The sequence below is a fragment of the Pan troglodytes genome, chromosome 17, assembly GCF_028858775.2.
Source record: "Pan troglodytes isolate AG18354 chromosome 17, NHGRI_mPanTro3-v2.0_pri, whole genome shotgun sequence".
Lineage (NCBI taxonomy): Eukaryota > Metazoa > Chordata > Mammalia > Primates > Hominidae > Pan > Pan troglodytes.
This window is the reverse complement of record NC_072415.2, coordinates 64957103-64974731: the sequence shown is the minus strand read 5'-3', so window position 1 is coordinate 64974731 and position 17629 is coordinate 64957103. Positions and strand designations below refer to the sequence as shown.

Here is a 17629-nt window from a genome sequence, read left to right as displayed (position 1 = left end):
AACAGGTTATCCAAAGATTAGAGTGAATCACGGCACCAGCTGAGGGCTCTCAGCCCCAGGTGTCAGTTTGGCCTGCTATTTTCTGTTGCCTGCTGAGTCTGCTAATGCTTTGGGGTTTAATTTTTTTTTAATTTGATGAACATCTTTTGACCTCAGAAATCCGTACAATTTCTGACTTAAGTAACTATTTCCTGTGGTCTGACAAGGTTTTTCCTATTGTGTTTTCTAATTCTTAGATGGAAGGATTAAAAAATAATTTAAAAGAACAAGACAAAAGAATTGAAAATCTCAGAGAAAAGGTTAACATACTTGAAGCCCAGGTAAGGAGGGAACCTGTCTTACATTTTGTTGTGAGGGTGTGAGTGTGTGTGTGTGTGTGTGTGTGTGTGTGTCTGTGCACGCGAGGGTATCAGTATCAGTGAGCCTGTGTATGAAAGCATGCATTGTATGCCTGTATAACACTACGAGTATGTCTGTTTGGGAGCGGGCATGTGAGTGTCTGTGTGACTGTGCGTGCTGGGTCTGTCTATGTCTAAGTGTATGTGCGTGTGTCTCTGTGTGTATCCAAGTGTCATTTTGTGAGTGTGTCTGTGCATATTCTATGCATAAGAAATTAGCACTATGGAAAAAAGGACTGACAATTTAACAATTGTTAAATTATGAAGTGTTTAAAAGATTGTATGTTTATTAAATTATTCGCATTTTTGTTACATATTAAATAAATATTATTAAATTATTATTAAAAGTTCATTTGGATTTTCCAGAATACTTGCTGTAATGGAGAGGCAGATGATAACTTCTCTCGATATGGGCTTGAATCAGAAGCTTGCTCAAATCTACTCTTGTGTAAATTTCACTCTAGTCAGATGGCCAGGCTTCCTGTCTCCTGCCTTGGTTCCCATGCATGATCCTTTCCTGGCTTGGGATGTCCTCTTTCCTCCTTTCTTCATTCACATCCATCCTGGCCTCCCAGCTTTGCCTCCAGGCTTACCCACTTCCAGAAGCCTGTTATAATTGTCTTGCTTTTCAGTGTTTTAAAACTGAGCACAATACAATCTAATGTCCTGGGATAAGACATGCTTTTCTTCTCTCCCATTCACTTCCCCTTTCCTCAGGACCCCTCTATTAGTCTGTTCTCACACTGCTAATAAAGACATACCCAAGACTGGGTAACTTATAAAGAAAAAGAAGTTTAGTGCACTCACAGTTCCACATGGCTGGGGAGGCCTCACAATCATGGCATGGCGGAAGGTGGAAGCCATAGCTTGCATAGCAGCAGGCAAGAGAAGTGTCAGTAAGGGAAATGCCAGATGCTTATAAAACCATCAGATCTTGTGAGAAATCACTCACTATCATGAGAACCATGTGGGAGAAATTGCCACCATGATTCAATTAACTCCACCTGGCCCTGCCCTTGACAGGTGAGGATTATTACAATTCAAGGTGAGATTTGGGTGAGGACACAGAGCCAAACCATATCAACCCCCTTGCTAGCACTCAGCTGTCCTCTGCTGGCGATGCCCCTGCCTTGCAGGAAGTGCAATGAAGCCCCTGCCAAGGTTGGAGCTCCTCTGAAGACCCCACGGCACCTCCACCTCATTCCATTTCTTGCCGTGTCTCTGCTTCTGCCTCTGTCAAATGGCACATCACCCACTGCCTGGAGCTGTTCACCTGTTCTACTCCATCCCTCAGTATTTTGATTTTCTGCCAATTGTCACCTGCCAGCGTTAATGTTGCCCAGTCCTGTGGACTGTGGAGATGTTCTGACTTCCCACTGGAGGCCTTATCCTCTTTTGGAATTATTCCTTCCACTATCATGTTCTTTCTGCTTTCCCCAAACAGAAGATAAAAAATCATAATAATAGTTTTTTACGTGTTAATTTTTGTGGCCTCATTTTCCATTTCTACCTTCCCAGCAGACAACTGTTCTCTTTTGGTTTTGAGGATAGGCCTCACTGAACCTCGCACTCTCTTTAGACTCTCGCCCTCTTCAGGCTGTATGGGACTGATTAACACACTGCTGTCAGCTCTGTGCAGCTAAAAATGCCTTGATTGTGGAATAATTGGCTCAAAACTAGTGTTCACTCAAGTGCCCAGTAATAGCTGGCTAATTTATTTCAGGGGACCTTCAGATTATGTGATTCATGTCACAGTGGAGCCCCCTTGTATGAAATGTTCTCTAAAGACATTTCTTCACAGCCTTTCTTAGTGGCTTTTTGGCAAATGTTACTTGATAAAATATTTTTTCTTATATTATTATATGTAGCAATATATTATGTATTTCATATATATATATATATATATTTGAGACAGGGTCTCACTCTGTTGCCTAGGCTGGAGCGCAGTGGCATGATCTCGGCTCACTGCAACCTCTGCCTCCTGGGTTCAAGTGATTCTCCTGCCTCAGCCTCCCGAGTACCTGGGATTACAGGCGCACACCATGTCACCCGGCTGATTTTAGTATTTTTAGTAGAGACGGGGTTTCACCATGTTGGCCAGGCTGGTCTCAAACTCCTGACCTCAAGCGATCTGCCCACCTTGGCCTCCTAAGGTGCTGGGATTACAGACATGAGCCACCATGCCTGGCCTATTTCTTACATTTTTTACGTAACTAACATTCATTCATTCCATATAAGTTGGGACATATGGATAAGCAAATAGAACAAGAAAATCGCTGATAAAAGTACCGTCCCTGGATACCAAATCAGCATAGCTGGGTATATCTATGTTTTGTGGGAATCTATGTGCCTGTTATATACCTGTGTGTACATACTAACTATAGAATATATATGGCACTGCACTGTGCCTATTGTATTCTCATTTTTAAACTTTCATTCATTTTTCCACATCACTAATTATGTAATTACTTCTACACTTAATTATTGAGTGGCTACTACAGTATAGGCACTAAATTCTAGAAAACAATGTTGAACAAAATAGACATGAGTCCTGCTTCCTGGAACGTACTGCCTAGTGAGTGAATTTGAAATGCCTCTTTCTTCTGGACTAAATTCTTATTGAAGCTCTTCCAACAGCGAATCAGCCTATTGTGGCTCCAATAGCTTACTGCTTTAATTATTGTACATCTGTAATATGTTTTAATTGGAGAGGTTGTTTTAGAGTTGGCATCATTCTCAGATCTTTCACTTCATATGGTTCTGGGCTCTGCTCATATCTAATTAAGTGCCCATTCTTATCACAAAGTCAATGTGTCAGTGGTACTACTGCTTCTAATTCAATTTTGTGTTCTTTAGTTGTGCCTATTTATTTATATTGTTTCCAATGAGGAGTTTATCTTCCTAAATAAACTGACAACTTAACCCGGACACTGTACATTATTCAGCTGGCCTGTTCGTTAAACAGTTAGACAAGGAAGATGTATTTGTTTCCATTGTACTCCGTTTGTATATTCCAAAATTCAGCAAATAATTACTGACTATTCAGCAATTATGCCACAGAAATAGACGTATGTACCTCTCCTCTCATGGAAACTTCTTGGTTTGTGGCAGACTCTCTACAGTAATGTGACAGAACCTCCCAGTGTTGTCTTAGAGTCTCTGTATGTAGCTCAACCCAAGCCAGTGTTTTCTTTTTTCTTTTTTTGAGATGGAGTCTCACTTTGTCACCCAGGCTGGAGTGCAGTGGCGTGATCTCGTGATCTCGGCTCACTGCAGCCTTGGCCTCCCGGGTTCAAGCAATTCTCCTACCTCACACTCCCAAATAGATGGGATTACAAGTGCCCACCGCCACACCTGACTAATTTTTGTATTTTTAGTAGAGACAAGATTTCACCATGTTGGCCAGGCTGGTCTCGAACTCCTGACCTCAGGTGATCCTCCTGTCTCAGCCTCCCAAAGTGCTGGGATTATAGGTGTGAGCCATTGTGCCCAGACTCAAGCCAGTGTTTTCTAACACTTGTATAAAAAAAGGCTTCAAATAATAACAGTATCTGATGAGTGACTTTATGTTCTCAACATTTATTTTCTTCAATAGATAAATCTTTCCTTCACAGCAGTGGATGTTACTATGCCCATTTGAGCTTTAAAAAGTCCAAGCCATATTAATTTATTTATTCAACAGATATTTTTGTGTGTTTATGATGTGTCAGGAAATGTTCTAAGTGCTGGGTATGTGGCCATGAATGTGACAGATTGTCCCTGATTTCATCTTACTTATACTTTGAGGAAACAGACAACAAACAAATAAACAAGCAAGTACACAGCTTGCTTAGGAAGTGCCAAGTTCTCCGAGGAAGAATGGAAGAGTGTGGGGAGTCGCAGAGTAACAGGGATTAGGGAGGGCATCCCTGAGCACATGTTGGACCAGGTATCCAAATACCTAAATATAGTGACTTTGAGCCATAGTGATTCAGTTTTTTATTTTATTTTATTTTTATTTTGTTATTTGTTTTTTAGGGACAGGGTCTTACTCTGTTGCCCAGGCTGAAGTGCTGTGGCGTGATCATGGCTCACTGCAGCCTCAACCTCCCAGGCTCAAGCAATCCTCCTACCTCAGCCTTCTGTGTAGCTGGGAATACAGGCGCACACCACCATATCTGGCTAATTTATAACAAACAAACAAAAATTGTAGAGACAGAGTTTCACTGTGTTGCCAGGCCTGGTTTCAAACTCCTGGGCTCAAGTGATCCTCCTGCCTTGGCCTCCCAAAGTGCTGGAATTACAAGCGTGAACCACTTCACTCAGCCTCATAGTAAATAAATTTCTATCCTATTCCTAGTGAATGGCTTATTATAAAGCTTTTAAGCTAGAATAAAATGTGCAGGGGTACACTGTCTTGCACTGCAAATTTAAGGTCACTGCCCATTTTGGAATTCCTAAAATAACAGGAGGAACTGATTCAGTTTATGAAAAATGATCATCAGAGCTTGAACAACCTTTTAAACCCAGCAATTTTTGAAACCATAAAAACAGCATCACTTTCTCATTCATGCTAAAATCGTTTGTCTCTGTTTAGTCATGCTACATATTTTGTTTTCTTTAATCCTGAAAGCTGCTCCAGGAGAGCTAATGTTGACTACATTTTGCAAGTGACAAAACTGAGGATCTGAGAAGTTAAGCAGCCTGTTTAAAATCATTCGGCAAGGCAGAACCTGCATTTGAGTCTGCTTAATTTTGCAGCACATGTCTGCCCATCAATATCTGCTTATCTGGGTATTTGGGTGATATGGTTTGGCTGTGTCCTCACCCAAACCTCATCTTGAATTGTAGCTCCCATAATTCCCACGTGTTGTGGGAGGGACCCTGTGGGAGATCTTTGAATCCTGGGGATAGTTTCCCCTGTACTGTTCCCACGGTAGTGAATAAGTCTCATGAGATCTAATGGTTTTTTAAGGGGAAACCCCTTTCGCTTGGTTCTCATTCTTTGTTGCCTGCCTCCATGTAAGACGTGTCTTTGCATCTCCTTTCCCTTCTGCCATGATTGTGAGGCCTCCCCAGCCATGTGGAACTGTGAGTCCATTAAACGTCTTTCCTTTATAAATTACCCAGTCTTAGGTACATCTTTATTAGCAGCGTCAGTACAGACTAATACACTGGGTGATTAAAAGTGTGTGTGTGTGTATGTGTATACATGTTTGTGAAATATATATGTGTAGCCAATATATTTTTAAACACCTGGTTATAACATTAAATTTGCATAGTCTTTTACATTGATTTTAGTCATTGTCACAGTTACTGTATTAAATATTTTCTATCTTACTTCTAGCTTTCAAGTAATGGAAACACCTCCTTTTTTCCTGTGGTGGTCTTTCTATCCTAGCAGTTTTTTTTCCCCTCCCTATAGGTGATAAAATTGACTCATATAACCCTATCTTTTAAAAAATGTTTAATTCTTCTTAGCCAGTTTTAAATATCACCAGAAAATTTCTGCTTAACTCTACCAAAATTATTTACTTTCTTTCTGGTTTTGCATATCTTTCATCATCTTAATTTACAGCTCTGACACTCATATTTCTTGCATTTCTAGTTTCTTCGCTAAGGACCTGCTCCTAGGGAAATGCATTTTCAGAAATTACTCCATTTTCTAAACTTTGAAGATTATCCTACTTTATATAAGCACCATCATCCTTTAAATTTAATTCTGGAGTGTGTTGCTAAAATATTAAGTATGCAAAAATTATATTCTTTGTGAAAACTATGTCAATAAACTATCCTTAGACAGAGCCATAATAATGGCAGGCATATTCTGGCCAGTGATTTGTAGTTTTTAAATAAAACTCATGCATATACTGTCCTAGTTAAAGGAAAAATCAGAAAAGTCTATGAATCAAGACTAAATGCCTAAATCTGGTAGATGAAACAAATCAGCATGGAATTTAAAATAAATTGAAGAGAGTCTAACATAATAACTCCTATGCTTTTGTATTGTTTGGTACTGAATTGGTTGAGAAACTGGGAGATTATTCTGGGGAAAACCTAAGTAGCTTTTACCTAATTGTCCAGTCACAGAATATTTTCATTTCAATCATGCTTGTCATCAAGAGAGTGTGTTTCAAATTGCTTTGTCAAGTGTAAAGTACTATAGAGAGGGACTTTTTTCTAGGCACATGCTTGGCCTATAATATGTGCCTGCCCTTGTTTGGAGTGTATAATAGATTTATATTCATTATATGAGGAAATCTTCACCATCAGTTGATCAAATCTGAAGTACATTTCCTTGGTGAAACTTAGCTTCACTCTTGAAATTTCACAGTGAAATGATGATTGCATGTGAAGATACTGGCTCCATCTTTGAGTTATTATTCAAGATAAATGCTGGGAGCTAAGAAGAGGCACAATTCGGCCGGGCGCGGTGGCTCACGCCTGTAATCCCAGCACTTTGGGAGGCCGAGGCGGGCGGATCACGAGGTCAGGAGATTGAGACCATCCTGGCTAACACGGTGAAACCCCGTCTCTACTAAAAATACAAAAAATTAGCCGGGCGTGGTAGCGGGCGCCTGTAGTCCCAGCTGCTCGGGAGGCTGAGGCAGGAGAATGGCGTGAACCCGGGAGGCGGAGCTTGCAGTGAGCCGAGATCGCGCCACTGCACTCCAGCCTGGGCGACAGAGCAAGACTCCGTCTCAAAAAAAAAAAAAAAAAAAGAAGAGGCACAATTCAAGGCTGACTCTAAACCATTAACTTACTCCAAACCATCAGGTGGAATTTCAGAAAATACCTTGTAGGCCAGGTGCAGTGGCTTTCACCTGTAATGTTAGTACTTTGGGAGGCTGAGGCGGGCGGGTCACTGGAGGCCAGGAGTTCAAGAGCAGCGTGGCCAACATGGTGAAACCCTGTCTCTACTAAAAAAAATACAAAAATGGCCAGCTGTGGTAGCACGTGCTTGTAAACCTAGCTACTCGGGAGGCTGAGGCAGGAGAATCGCTTGAACCCAGGAAGTGGAGGTGGAGGTTGCAGTGAGCCATTGATGGCTGTAATGAGCCATCTGGAGGGTCTATTGCCATCTCACTGGCTGCAGCAGGGAGGCGTGGCAAGGGCTGCATTCTTCATGGAGCCCACAAGAGCCCCACCCCTACTGGGCACAGCTGCAGCTGTTTGAACTGTGGCTGCAGACTCAGGAGTCCCTGCACTCCTGGGGGCCTTGGAAGGCCCCCCTTGCCCTTGCAGGCTCGGAAGTGCCTGCTCCCACTGCCTGGCTTCTCCCTGCTGTTGGCTCCCCAATCTCGGAGCAAAGTTGGGACCAAGCCCAGGCACTGTCACAGCTCAGCTGGGTGTGTGCATGCTCAAGTTAGAGCTGACATGCTAACCCCCTTCTGCCTCAACCCCCTCTGGACTTTGGGCACCAATGAGCATGAGAGGGAAGCCAAGGGGGTGCTGAGGGCAGCTTGGTGCTGGCCTGAAGGTGCCCCTTGGCACAAACAGCCTGGGCGCTATGAACCACAGCAGAAGGCAGACAGGCTCCTGGGCAGAAGGGGGCAGGTCTCAGTGAGTCCTCACCTTCAGGACAGGGAGGGTCTGAATGCTGGGGGCCGGGCTGCCAGTCTTATGGACTGGAGTAAGAACTTGTGTTGCCTTTTGTGGGCCCACTCATGGCTGCCCATGGAGCAATCAGCACATACCTCCTTCCCCTCTGAGGCCATGAAAGCCCCAGGCTTAGCCAGAGCTGGGCAGACATTGGGATGACCAGCTGCAGAGAAGAGCTACCCACTCCAGGGCCTCCTCTCTACTGAGAATCAAGCAGATATTGGGACAACCTGCCTGCAGAGAGGAGCCACCCACTCTAGGGCTTCCTCTTTGATGAGAGCTGCACAGACGATGGGGCAGCCAGCTGTAGAGAGGAGCTACCGTCTCTGTTGATAGCTGAACACTTGTTGGGATTACTTGCCTAGCAGAGAGGAGCTACCTTCTCTGCTAGGAGCTGGACACTTGTCAGGACACCCTGGCTGCAGAAAGGAGCTGCCCCCTGCAGGTTTCCTCCGAGCTGTTCTATTGCTCAGTAAAGCTCCTCTTTGTCTTGGTCACTCTACACTTGTCTGGGTACCTCATTCTTCCTGGTTGCCGGACAAGAACTCAGGACCCACTGGATGCCTGGGCTAAAAGAGCTGTAACACAAACAGGGCTGAGACATGCCCCTTGCTCGCCATGTTGAAGGCAAAGAGAAGGAAAGAAGAGCTGTGGCCCTTTGGGCAGCCCAGACCTGGGAGCTCCCTGAGCCAGGGCTGTGACTCTCTCTCTGGGGCCTTGCGGTTCCTGGCATCTCCAAGCTTCCGGGTGCCACCGTGTTCCCCGGTGCCAGCTGTGGAAGCTGCTTATGGTGCACCTGGTCTAGCCGCAGCCTCGCAGAGCCAGCACCCATGCCAGTACCTGGCGCTGTGTGCCCCACTGTAGCAGTCGGCATGTTTGACTATACACAGTGGCCGGACCCCACACCACTTGCTCACACACCCCTCACCATTTCACACCTGACTTGCCCTTGACAGGCATGAGACCTAGGCCAGTAGCTCGCAGCCTGCCAGGCTGAGTGGACAAAATGAGCCCAACGGACTCAAGTAAAACTGTGGCAAAGGCACCACTGGCCTCAAACATTTGCGGCCAGAAAAATGACACCTTGTAACACTGAGATCGTGCCACTGCACTCCAGCCTGGGCGACAGAGTGAGACCCTGTCTCAAAAAAAAAAAAAAAAAGAAAGAAAATACCTTTTAAACTATAATTACATGACTCTCTAAGTCTGTTCCTTGAAAGGGAAGGGAGCTGATGTTCTGCTGTTCATCACCTGTCATCGTTCCCCCCAGCTACCTTTTGGTCGCAGACACTTTTATATGGGTGTGTCCTTTAAAGTGCAACCCACTGGCAACAGCATTGCTCATGATCCCTAACTGTTTTAAGTCTCACTTTCCAGATCTGGGAAGTGAAATTGCTCACTTGACTATGTTGTAGAGAAAACACTGGCTCTGGACAGGAGGACACAGCTTGGCATTGAGCTCTGCATGAATAGGATGTGGGGCACTGGAAGTCTTTGGAATTCAATTTATAGTTATAAAAATGGTACTTGAGGCTGAGTGTGGTTGCTCACACCTACAATCCCAGCACTTCGGGAGGCTGAGGCAGGTGGACCACTCAAGTCCAGGAGTTTAAGACCAGTGTGAGCAACATGGTGAAACCCTGTCTCTACCAAAAATACAAAAATTAGCCAGGCATAGTGGCGCACACTTGTGGTCCCAGCTATTCGGGAGGCTGAGTGGAAGGCAGGTTTAGGCTTGGAGGTGGAGGTTGAAAGTGAGCCGAGATACTGTATCCAGCCTGGGTGACGGAGCCAGACACTGTCAAAAAAAAAGGCACTTCGACTAGAAAATCATAACCAATTGCCTTTACTCTTAAAATCTGTGCCAGGCACTAGCTGAGCACTTGACGTATTTTTTTATCTCATTTTAAATCTGTGAAGAAGGCGTTATTATTATATCTGTAATTCAGATGAGGAAATTAGGCACAGAGAGGTTAAGTAACCTAAATGAGGTCATGTAACCAGTGAGTGGCTGTGCTAGGATTTGTACCTGAGAACTTGTGCTCTAACCACTCCTGTTCTTAGCTGTTGCATGAACTCCCAGAATTATGAGAGTGCTTCCAGATGTAAAATATTATGTTCATATGACACTTGTTTCTTCCAAACACTTACACAAAGTAGGCAGGACATGTATCATTTACCACTAGTATAGATATAAAGAAACTAAGGTTTCATAAGAAAATTGAGGCTATAGAGGCCATGAACTTATATTAATAGTAAAGAGCAGATGGGACCTATTTTCATGGGGTTTATAATCAAGAGATCGCAAAAGAAAGACGAACATGTGATCGATATTGTGGGTATCTTTAACAAGGTTCCTTAAAAGTTCTTTTCATTTGCCTGTATTTTTAAAACTCTGTAAAATAAAATATGGATACTTCAGCTGTTGAATTTCAGATGCTAAATCAGAATACTCTATTTTAGTCCCTTGGTAAATTATACATTTTTAAAGGAGTAGCTGCATCTTCAGAGATAATATTTAGTGACTTTCAACTGGCTATTTTCTGTGTTCTATAGCATAACTGCAGTAACAAACTTGCTGCCAACGAGTGAGGCAGGTGTTGGGTTGAATAGAAGCATTGAGGGTGTAGCTAATAAATGTGTTAGCTATTTGATGTCTGCATTTTTTTTCAATTTTAGAATAAAGAACTAAAAACCCAGGTAGCACTTTCATCTGAAACTCCTAGGACAAAGGTATCTAAGGCTGTCTCTACAAGGTAAGGTCTCTGTCTTCTTCCACCCTGTCTTCACAACCTATGTTGAACATGTTAGACATTCAACCCACTCAAGAAAGATTCCAGTCTCTCACTGCTTATGCAATCATTTGTTTACTGTTTTTCTCCCAGTTTCTATTCAGAACTGTGTTAATCTTGTTCATGATTTAATCCTCAAAGCCTAACACAGAAATACTAAATAAATTAATGAACAAATTTAGATATCTCTTTTTTTCTTCTTTGCCCTAAAACAAGCCCAGTCTCAACTCCAACACCTAGACATTACAGATCATCTCCTTTTTTGTCTTTCTTCTTCTGTTGCTCAAGTTTTTTATGCCATTGGTGGACATTTTAATCTTTAATTGTTGGCATTTTTTGAAATTGCTATGTTGTCAACTCTAATAAATTATTAATATAAATATCACCAGGGCAAGAATAGTTCTTTTTAATTTCCTGCATTGCTAAGGACAAGGTTCTTCAACAACTATCTAATAATGAATGATTTCAAGCGATGATGATGACCTACTAAAGAAATTGAAATGATGGTTGAAACCATCTAAGTCATTTTTTTAAGTTAAATTTTTGTTGTGGTTGTTGGCAAAATCAGAATCTGGGCTCAAATCTCATTTCCACAAACCCAATGAAATTATCATTTAAAAGAAAACATAGTCTCTAATTATATGTATCATTCAAAAAGTGATTAAAAACTTCCTCTTCTAACAGCTTTTGAATTTCCCAAGCTAGTCCCTCTAGGGAAGAATCTTATTTTCTAAACGTCTCTTCAGCCCAGTGCCGGAGGTGGAAAAATCAGACCCACTATGATTAGCATCAGTCTAGGAATTCAGGAAGATTCTTCTCTCTTTAAAACTGCCTGAAACAGTATTTCACTTTGCTAATGATGTATGTAATTAGAGACTAGAGATGAAACTATTATGATTCAAGTCCTCTAAAATCTTTCGGCCTCCAGATGCTTGTTAGAAACTTTTTGGCCACTAGCCCTGCAACTTCTAGAAAAGAAAAGAAATGAAGCCTCAGAGGTTTCCCAGGAGGAGATGAAATGCCTACATTTCAGAAGCAGGGAGAGTGGAGTCACTTCAGTTGGGGAAGATGTGAAAAGTTGGGACTAGGAGGGCAAGCGTGACATTCTAAGGGGAGGAAGGATGGCTAATATTTTGCTCCCTTCCATCTTTACCATTCCCACTGGGATGGTGAAGCACTATGGCCAGTCCCAGCTGCTTGGACCCTGGAGGGAATGGGGCCAGAATGGAGCAGACAATGAAACAGCTGGTTATCTTCATATGGTAACTACTCTAGTATTATGGTAACTACTCTAGTATTGAAAGCTGAGACTCTGGCTGGTATATAGGGGTCATGTTGAAGAGAATGATTTCTTTGGCCAACGCTTTAGCTATAGCTATTAATTAGTATTTAACTAATTAATAGTTAAAGGTTTACTGTTTAAAGATTTTTCTTCTCCCTGTGACTTGGGAAAGGCCAAATGGGGGAAATTTCCTAACTGAAGTGGTGAAACGAGACTGAATGTCCCCTTTGTTCTGTGATTTTTGATAGAAATTCTCATATTAATTATGTAAAGCAGCAGTCCCCAACCTTTTTGGAACCAGGGTCCATTTTCATGGAAGACAGTTTTTCCATGGACCAGGTTGGAGAGGATGGTTTCGGGGTGATTCAAGTGCATTACATTTATTTCTATTTTTATTACATTGTAATGTATAATAAAATAATTATAAACTCACTATAATGTAGAATCAGTGGGAGCCCTGAGTTTGTTTTCCTGCAACTAGCCAGTCCCATCTGGGGGTGAGACAGATGTTCAGGCATTAGATTCTCATAAGGAGCATGCAACCTAGATCCATCGCATGCACAGTTCACAATGGGGTTCGTGCACCTATGAGACTCTAATGCCATTGCTGATCTGACAGGAGGTGGAGCTCAGGAGGTAATGTGAGCGATGGGGAGTGGCTGTAAATACAGATGAAGCTTCGCTCTCTTGCCCGCTGCTCACCTCCTGCTGTGTAGTCCTATGCCTAACAGGCCATAAACTGGTACCAGTCCATGGCCCAGGGGCTGGGCACTCCTGATATAAAGGCAGGACTCACATTTGCAAAATAAAATATGGCCCATTGGTTGCTTGAAAAATGTAAGTGGTAGTTTGGTTTGGTAAATCTGGATTCACAAATATACAATGGAATTAACTCTAGGGAGAGATTTGAGTATAAAGATAACTGTTAAGACTGAAATTAGAAAATTATGTACACATAAAAATTTAATCTTGGCAAATCTCTACACATTCTCTCAGGGAATACAAACAAACAAGGTTTTTTCTTTTTTACTTGAGCATTAGAACATATAGATCTTCCTTCTTTCCTTCCTTCCTTCCGTCCTTCCTTCTTCCCTTCCTTTCCCTCCCCTCTTCCCTCTCCTTTCTTTCTCTCCCCTTCCTCCCCTACCCTCCTTCCCGCTCTCTGCCCTTCCTTTCCCCTCCCCTCTTCCCAACTAGTCCCTCCCCTCCCCTCCACTTCCTTTCATTCTCTCTTTGTTTTTCTGTTTTGACAGGGCCTCACTCTGTGGCCCAGGCTGGAGTGCAGCAGTGCAATCATAGCTCATCTTAACCTCAAACTCCTGGGCTCAAGGGATTCTCCCACCTCAGCCTCCCCAGTAGCTAGGGCTACAGGCACACTATCACACCTGGCTATTTTCTTTTTGTGGAAAACAGCGTCTTGCTATGCTGCCTAGGCTGGTCTTGAACTCCTGGGCTCAAGTGATCATCCCACCTCAGCCTCCCAAAGTGTTGGGATTACAGTCATGAGCCACTGCATCCAGCCTGATGTTTCTTGAGTGGTTTGCTTGAGATGAGGGGCCATGTTGTTAAACAACAATAATAAAATATGCATATGTATATATGTGTGTGCATGCATACATATGTCTGTGTACATATGTATATATATACACACACATACTTACAGTTTTAAATACTAGAATCACACAGTGAGGAAATAAATTCAGGCTATGCAAAATGCATTGAACTAAAATAGCCTGGGGGAACAGTTGATTTGTGTTTTGTCATCTCCAACTCACTCTGGGGAATGTCTTCACCAGGTGGAATGGCAGATACAGGCTCTTCCTCTCTCCGGCTTCCCTCATGCTCCCTCATTCTTGTCCTGTTACATCTAGCAGAATTTGCATGCATTAAATGCTTTCACAATGCGATTCTACTGTATATCATGGGGAACTGGTCAGAACACATCTATTAACACATCTCTTAGAACAAAGCAGTTAGTTCAGATTTGATATGAATAGTATTGTGGTAGTTGAGTGTGGTAGTCTAGCCATAATCACTAGAGTTTAACATTCTCCATTTTGATCATCGTGTTGTCTTTTCTACAGTGAATTGAAGACCGAAGGTGTTTCCCCTTATTTAATGTTGATTAGGTTACGGAAATGAACTGGCTGGATGAAGATCTGATTTAGAAAGACTGCGTGAGTCTTATTTATTCTCTGAAACACAGCCCAAGTTTCATGTTAAAATGGCACAATGCCATTATTTAAATGGAACTTATTACATACCAATGGCTTTGCAAGAAGATGACATTTCAGAAAATCAAACAAATATATATTTAATGGATGGACTCTTCAAAACTTACCAAATAGTTGAAGAAACCAGGTGCCTTCTCATGATGGAAGACAGATTCTGCTTTAAATTAAAAAAAAAAAAATCTGAATCTTGTTTTCAGATTTTTTTTTTCTACTGGGACTGTTTTAAGATTGTCAATTCTGACTTTTTTATAGTGGTTTTTAAGAGTATAAATAGAAGGGAGAGTGTATATATGTATGAATGAACATACATTTCCTGCATATATATGTATGAAGGGCATGTATATGTATGAATGAGCAAACATATTTGAAAGTTAACTTTTGGATGATAGGAAAGATCGTACAGTGACATAAGTTCATCTCCTGATCCATTGTTTGTGGGAGAATTATACTTGACTGAATTATGGGCAGGAGAAAGAGCAGATTCCTTTTAGCTAATTCCCCAACCCATATGCCCCTCTGAAGTTGAGAATCATGGCTGCCTCACCACACATCAGAGAATGACTGTTCTTCTTAGTTCTGGGATTAAAAATTGGTTTCTAGAGGTAACCTGTACACACAAACGCACAGGGATGCACATGGTTTCCTCTGCCTTTGTGACTAATTTTCTTCTTGATAGTTATTAATAGTATCTAAATAAAATATTGGGGGGGATAGAAAAATAATGCTGTTAGCTCATACTTCCATGAAAATGTATATATTATAGGCTCAAAGGAATAATGACTGCTGTCTGCAGCCAGAAAGAATCTGAATTTATGAATTGGAAAGATATATATAGTGTATTTGTGAAAGTTTGCTTAAATTCTGATACATGCCTTCTTTGTAGGTGGAGTTTGTGATTGCAGTGAATAGAACAAATTCTGACTTGCAGAAATGCAGACATACAGTCAGGAAAGAACAAACTTCAATTAAATGTATAATGAGAGACCTTGGTCCCCCTAAAGGATGAATTTCCTTTAGGCCTTTGATCTTCCTCTCTAGTGTATAACTTTAAATATTTGCTCAGGAAAGATGCTGACTCTTTCATTATGGAATGTGAAATATCAGTGTTGTCTATAAATATTTGAAGGTATATAAAAATGAGATGATGTAATGTATTTATAAATTTATCCAAGTACTGTAATCCTTGAATTGTTGTGTAACTGTGTGTGAGTTTTATGCTTCATGGTATCTTTGGAAACATTTTTATTGCTTGCCTATTTTGAAGGTATATTTATCTGTTAACATTTAGGGCATAGTTACCTTATACCAGCAACAAGTCTAAGCACTTTACTTGTATTAATTTCTTTTATCTTCCCCAAGGCCCTCAGAAGCAGATTATTCCTGTTTTACAGAGAAAGATACTGAGAGTGGTTGAGTAATTTGCCCAGCTGCTAACTGTGAAGCAAAAATTTGAACCTTTTGACTTGGCTATTGATATTCATTCTACTTGCTCACATGGTGGTCTAAGAAATTTCCCAGCTATAGAAATCTCTCTATTTTTGCCACTTTAATCAACACATAGCTTCCTGGATGACTGCCTGTGTTATTTTGTGGATGACAGTAAGAAACAACAAATACTGATAGAATCAATATTTTGCTGAAATGAGTTGATCTTTCACCAGCTGGACTACCATTGTGAGAACTCAGTTCAGACAAACTTCCCTGCTAAAAATCTGTTTATCATACATTTATTATTTATGACTTTATGTCACATTGAAGAATTTCTTCATGATACATTTTCAGGCACACTTGTAGGAAAATTAGGATCATGAGTCCTGCTTTAAGTATTTGCAGTATAGTAAGAGAATCCATCTTTTACTAGGAGACCAGATTCCTTTTATACCTCATTCATCACGCTGGATTGTAATAAATTTCAGATTTTGGAATGGGCTTATTTAACTGACCTAACAATCTTGATGATTTCCATTAGAATAACTTATTCTAAGGTCAAAAGTGGAAAGACACTGTTGGTTTTTATTTTGATTTCACTATACTCATTTTTGAACATGGAAATACAGTGGTGAAACCACCTATGCAAAAATGATAACAGTGGGGAAATTATGACAGTGAAAGAGATCTGACCTAACTAACTATCTATCTTGCCTCGAAACTGCCCTTGGTCGTTCCTGAGTGTGGGCCAAGCTAACTTTGGGAGAAATTTACTTTATAGGTTAAATTATAATAGCCCTTCCCAAAACTAAACGATTCTCCTGCCTCAGCCTCCCGAGTAGCTGTCTTTATAATACCATCAGCCTTATCATTTATTCGTCATGTATGGATTGTTTCCTATATCCACTATCATAAAATTATCATTTGAAATATTTTTTTATGAAAAAAAAACACTTCTCAGTGAAAAAACAAGATTACAAGGGGGAATAATATTTATTCAGCTAAAATAGTACTCCACAGGAAATATAGGAAAAGAAACACTAGTTCAGTTTTATTCCAAATAAATGTACTTCTAATTATACTCTTGAATTTATTGGATAAGAAGGTCTGAGGTGGGTCTGAAATTCATACATGACGTCAGGAAAAGAAAAGAAACTTAGTTCTACCTGATTACATATGTTGTTACAAATTATCATTGTAAAATGTTTAAACAATTAGTATAGTATATCTTTTGAATAATTGCTTATAATATGCCTTACCATAAAGAAAATTGATGCTACATTGTGTGAATTGTTTGGTTTTCTTTTTATATTAAAATTATGCATAAATGAATTAAGTAGTTTTTTGGTTTTTGTGGTTTTTTGTTTTTGTTTTGTTGTTGTTGTTGTTTTGAGACAGAGTTTTGCTCTTGTTGACCAGGCTGGAGTGCAATGGCGCAATCTCGGCTCACTGCACCCTCCACCTCCTAGGTTTAAGCAATTCTTCTGCCTCAGCTTCCCAAGTTGCTGGGATTACAGGCGACTGCTACCACGCCCGGCTAATTTTTTTGTATTTTTCGTAGAGACGGGGTTTTGCCATGTTGGTCAGGCTGGTCTCGAACTCCTGACCTCAGGTGGTACACCCGCCTCAGCCTCCCAAAGTGCTGGGATTACAGGCGTGAGCCAGCAGCGCCAGACCAGTAGTTTTTATCTGATTGTTTATGACAATATTATCCATACTATATGTATTGTTTTGGTCAGTGAACAGATTTATAAATAGCTTCCTGAATTTTTCTGCTGCTTTTCCTTGGATTTAAATTGACAATAAAATAAATCTACTAAGCTTTTACTCTAAATTTGAAAAAAGAGTTATAAAATTAAGAGGAACACACACACACATACACACACACACACACAACTTCTCAAATTCATTCAT

The 17629-nt window shown here is 41.1% G+C and overlaps 1 protein-coding gene across 11 annotated transcripts in view; it reads left to right on the top strand.

The window, feature by feature from the left end:
* CCDC68 (coiled-coil domain containing 68) overlaps positions 1-17047 on the top strand; it is a 57937-nt gene extending 40890 nt beyond the window's left edge. For 8 of the 11 annotated variants that reach the window (XM_009434052.4, XM_009434054.5, XM_016933747.4 and 5 more), the window contains exons 10-12: positions 237-320; positions 10659-10735; positions 14138-17047. In XM_009434052.4, coding sequence (XP_009432327.1) covers positions 237-320; positions 10659-10735; positions 14138-14195 — 219 coding nt within the window. In that variant the 3' untranslated portion in view covers positions 14196-17047. The remainder of the gene's footprint in view (positions 1-236; positions 321-10658; positions 10736-14137) is intronic. The other 3 variants (XM_054671856.2, XM_063795725.1, XM_009434055.4) reach the window with 2 other exon arrangements.
* The last annotated feature ends 582 nt before the right edge of the window (positions 17048-17629 follow it).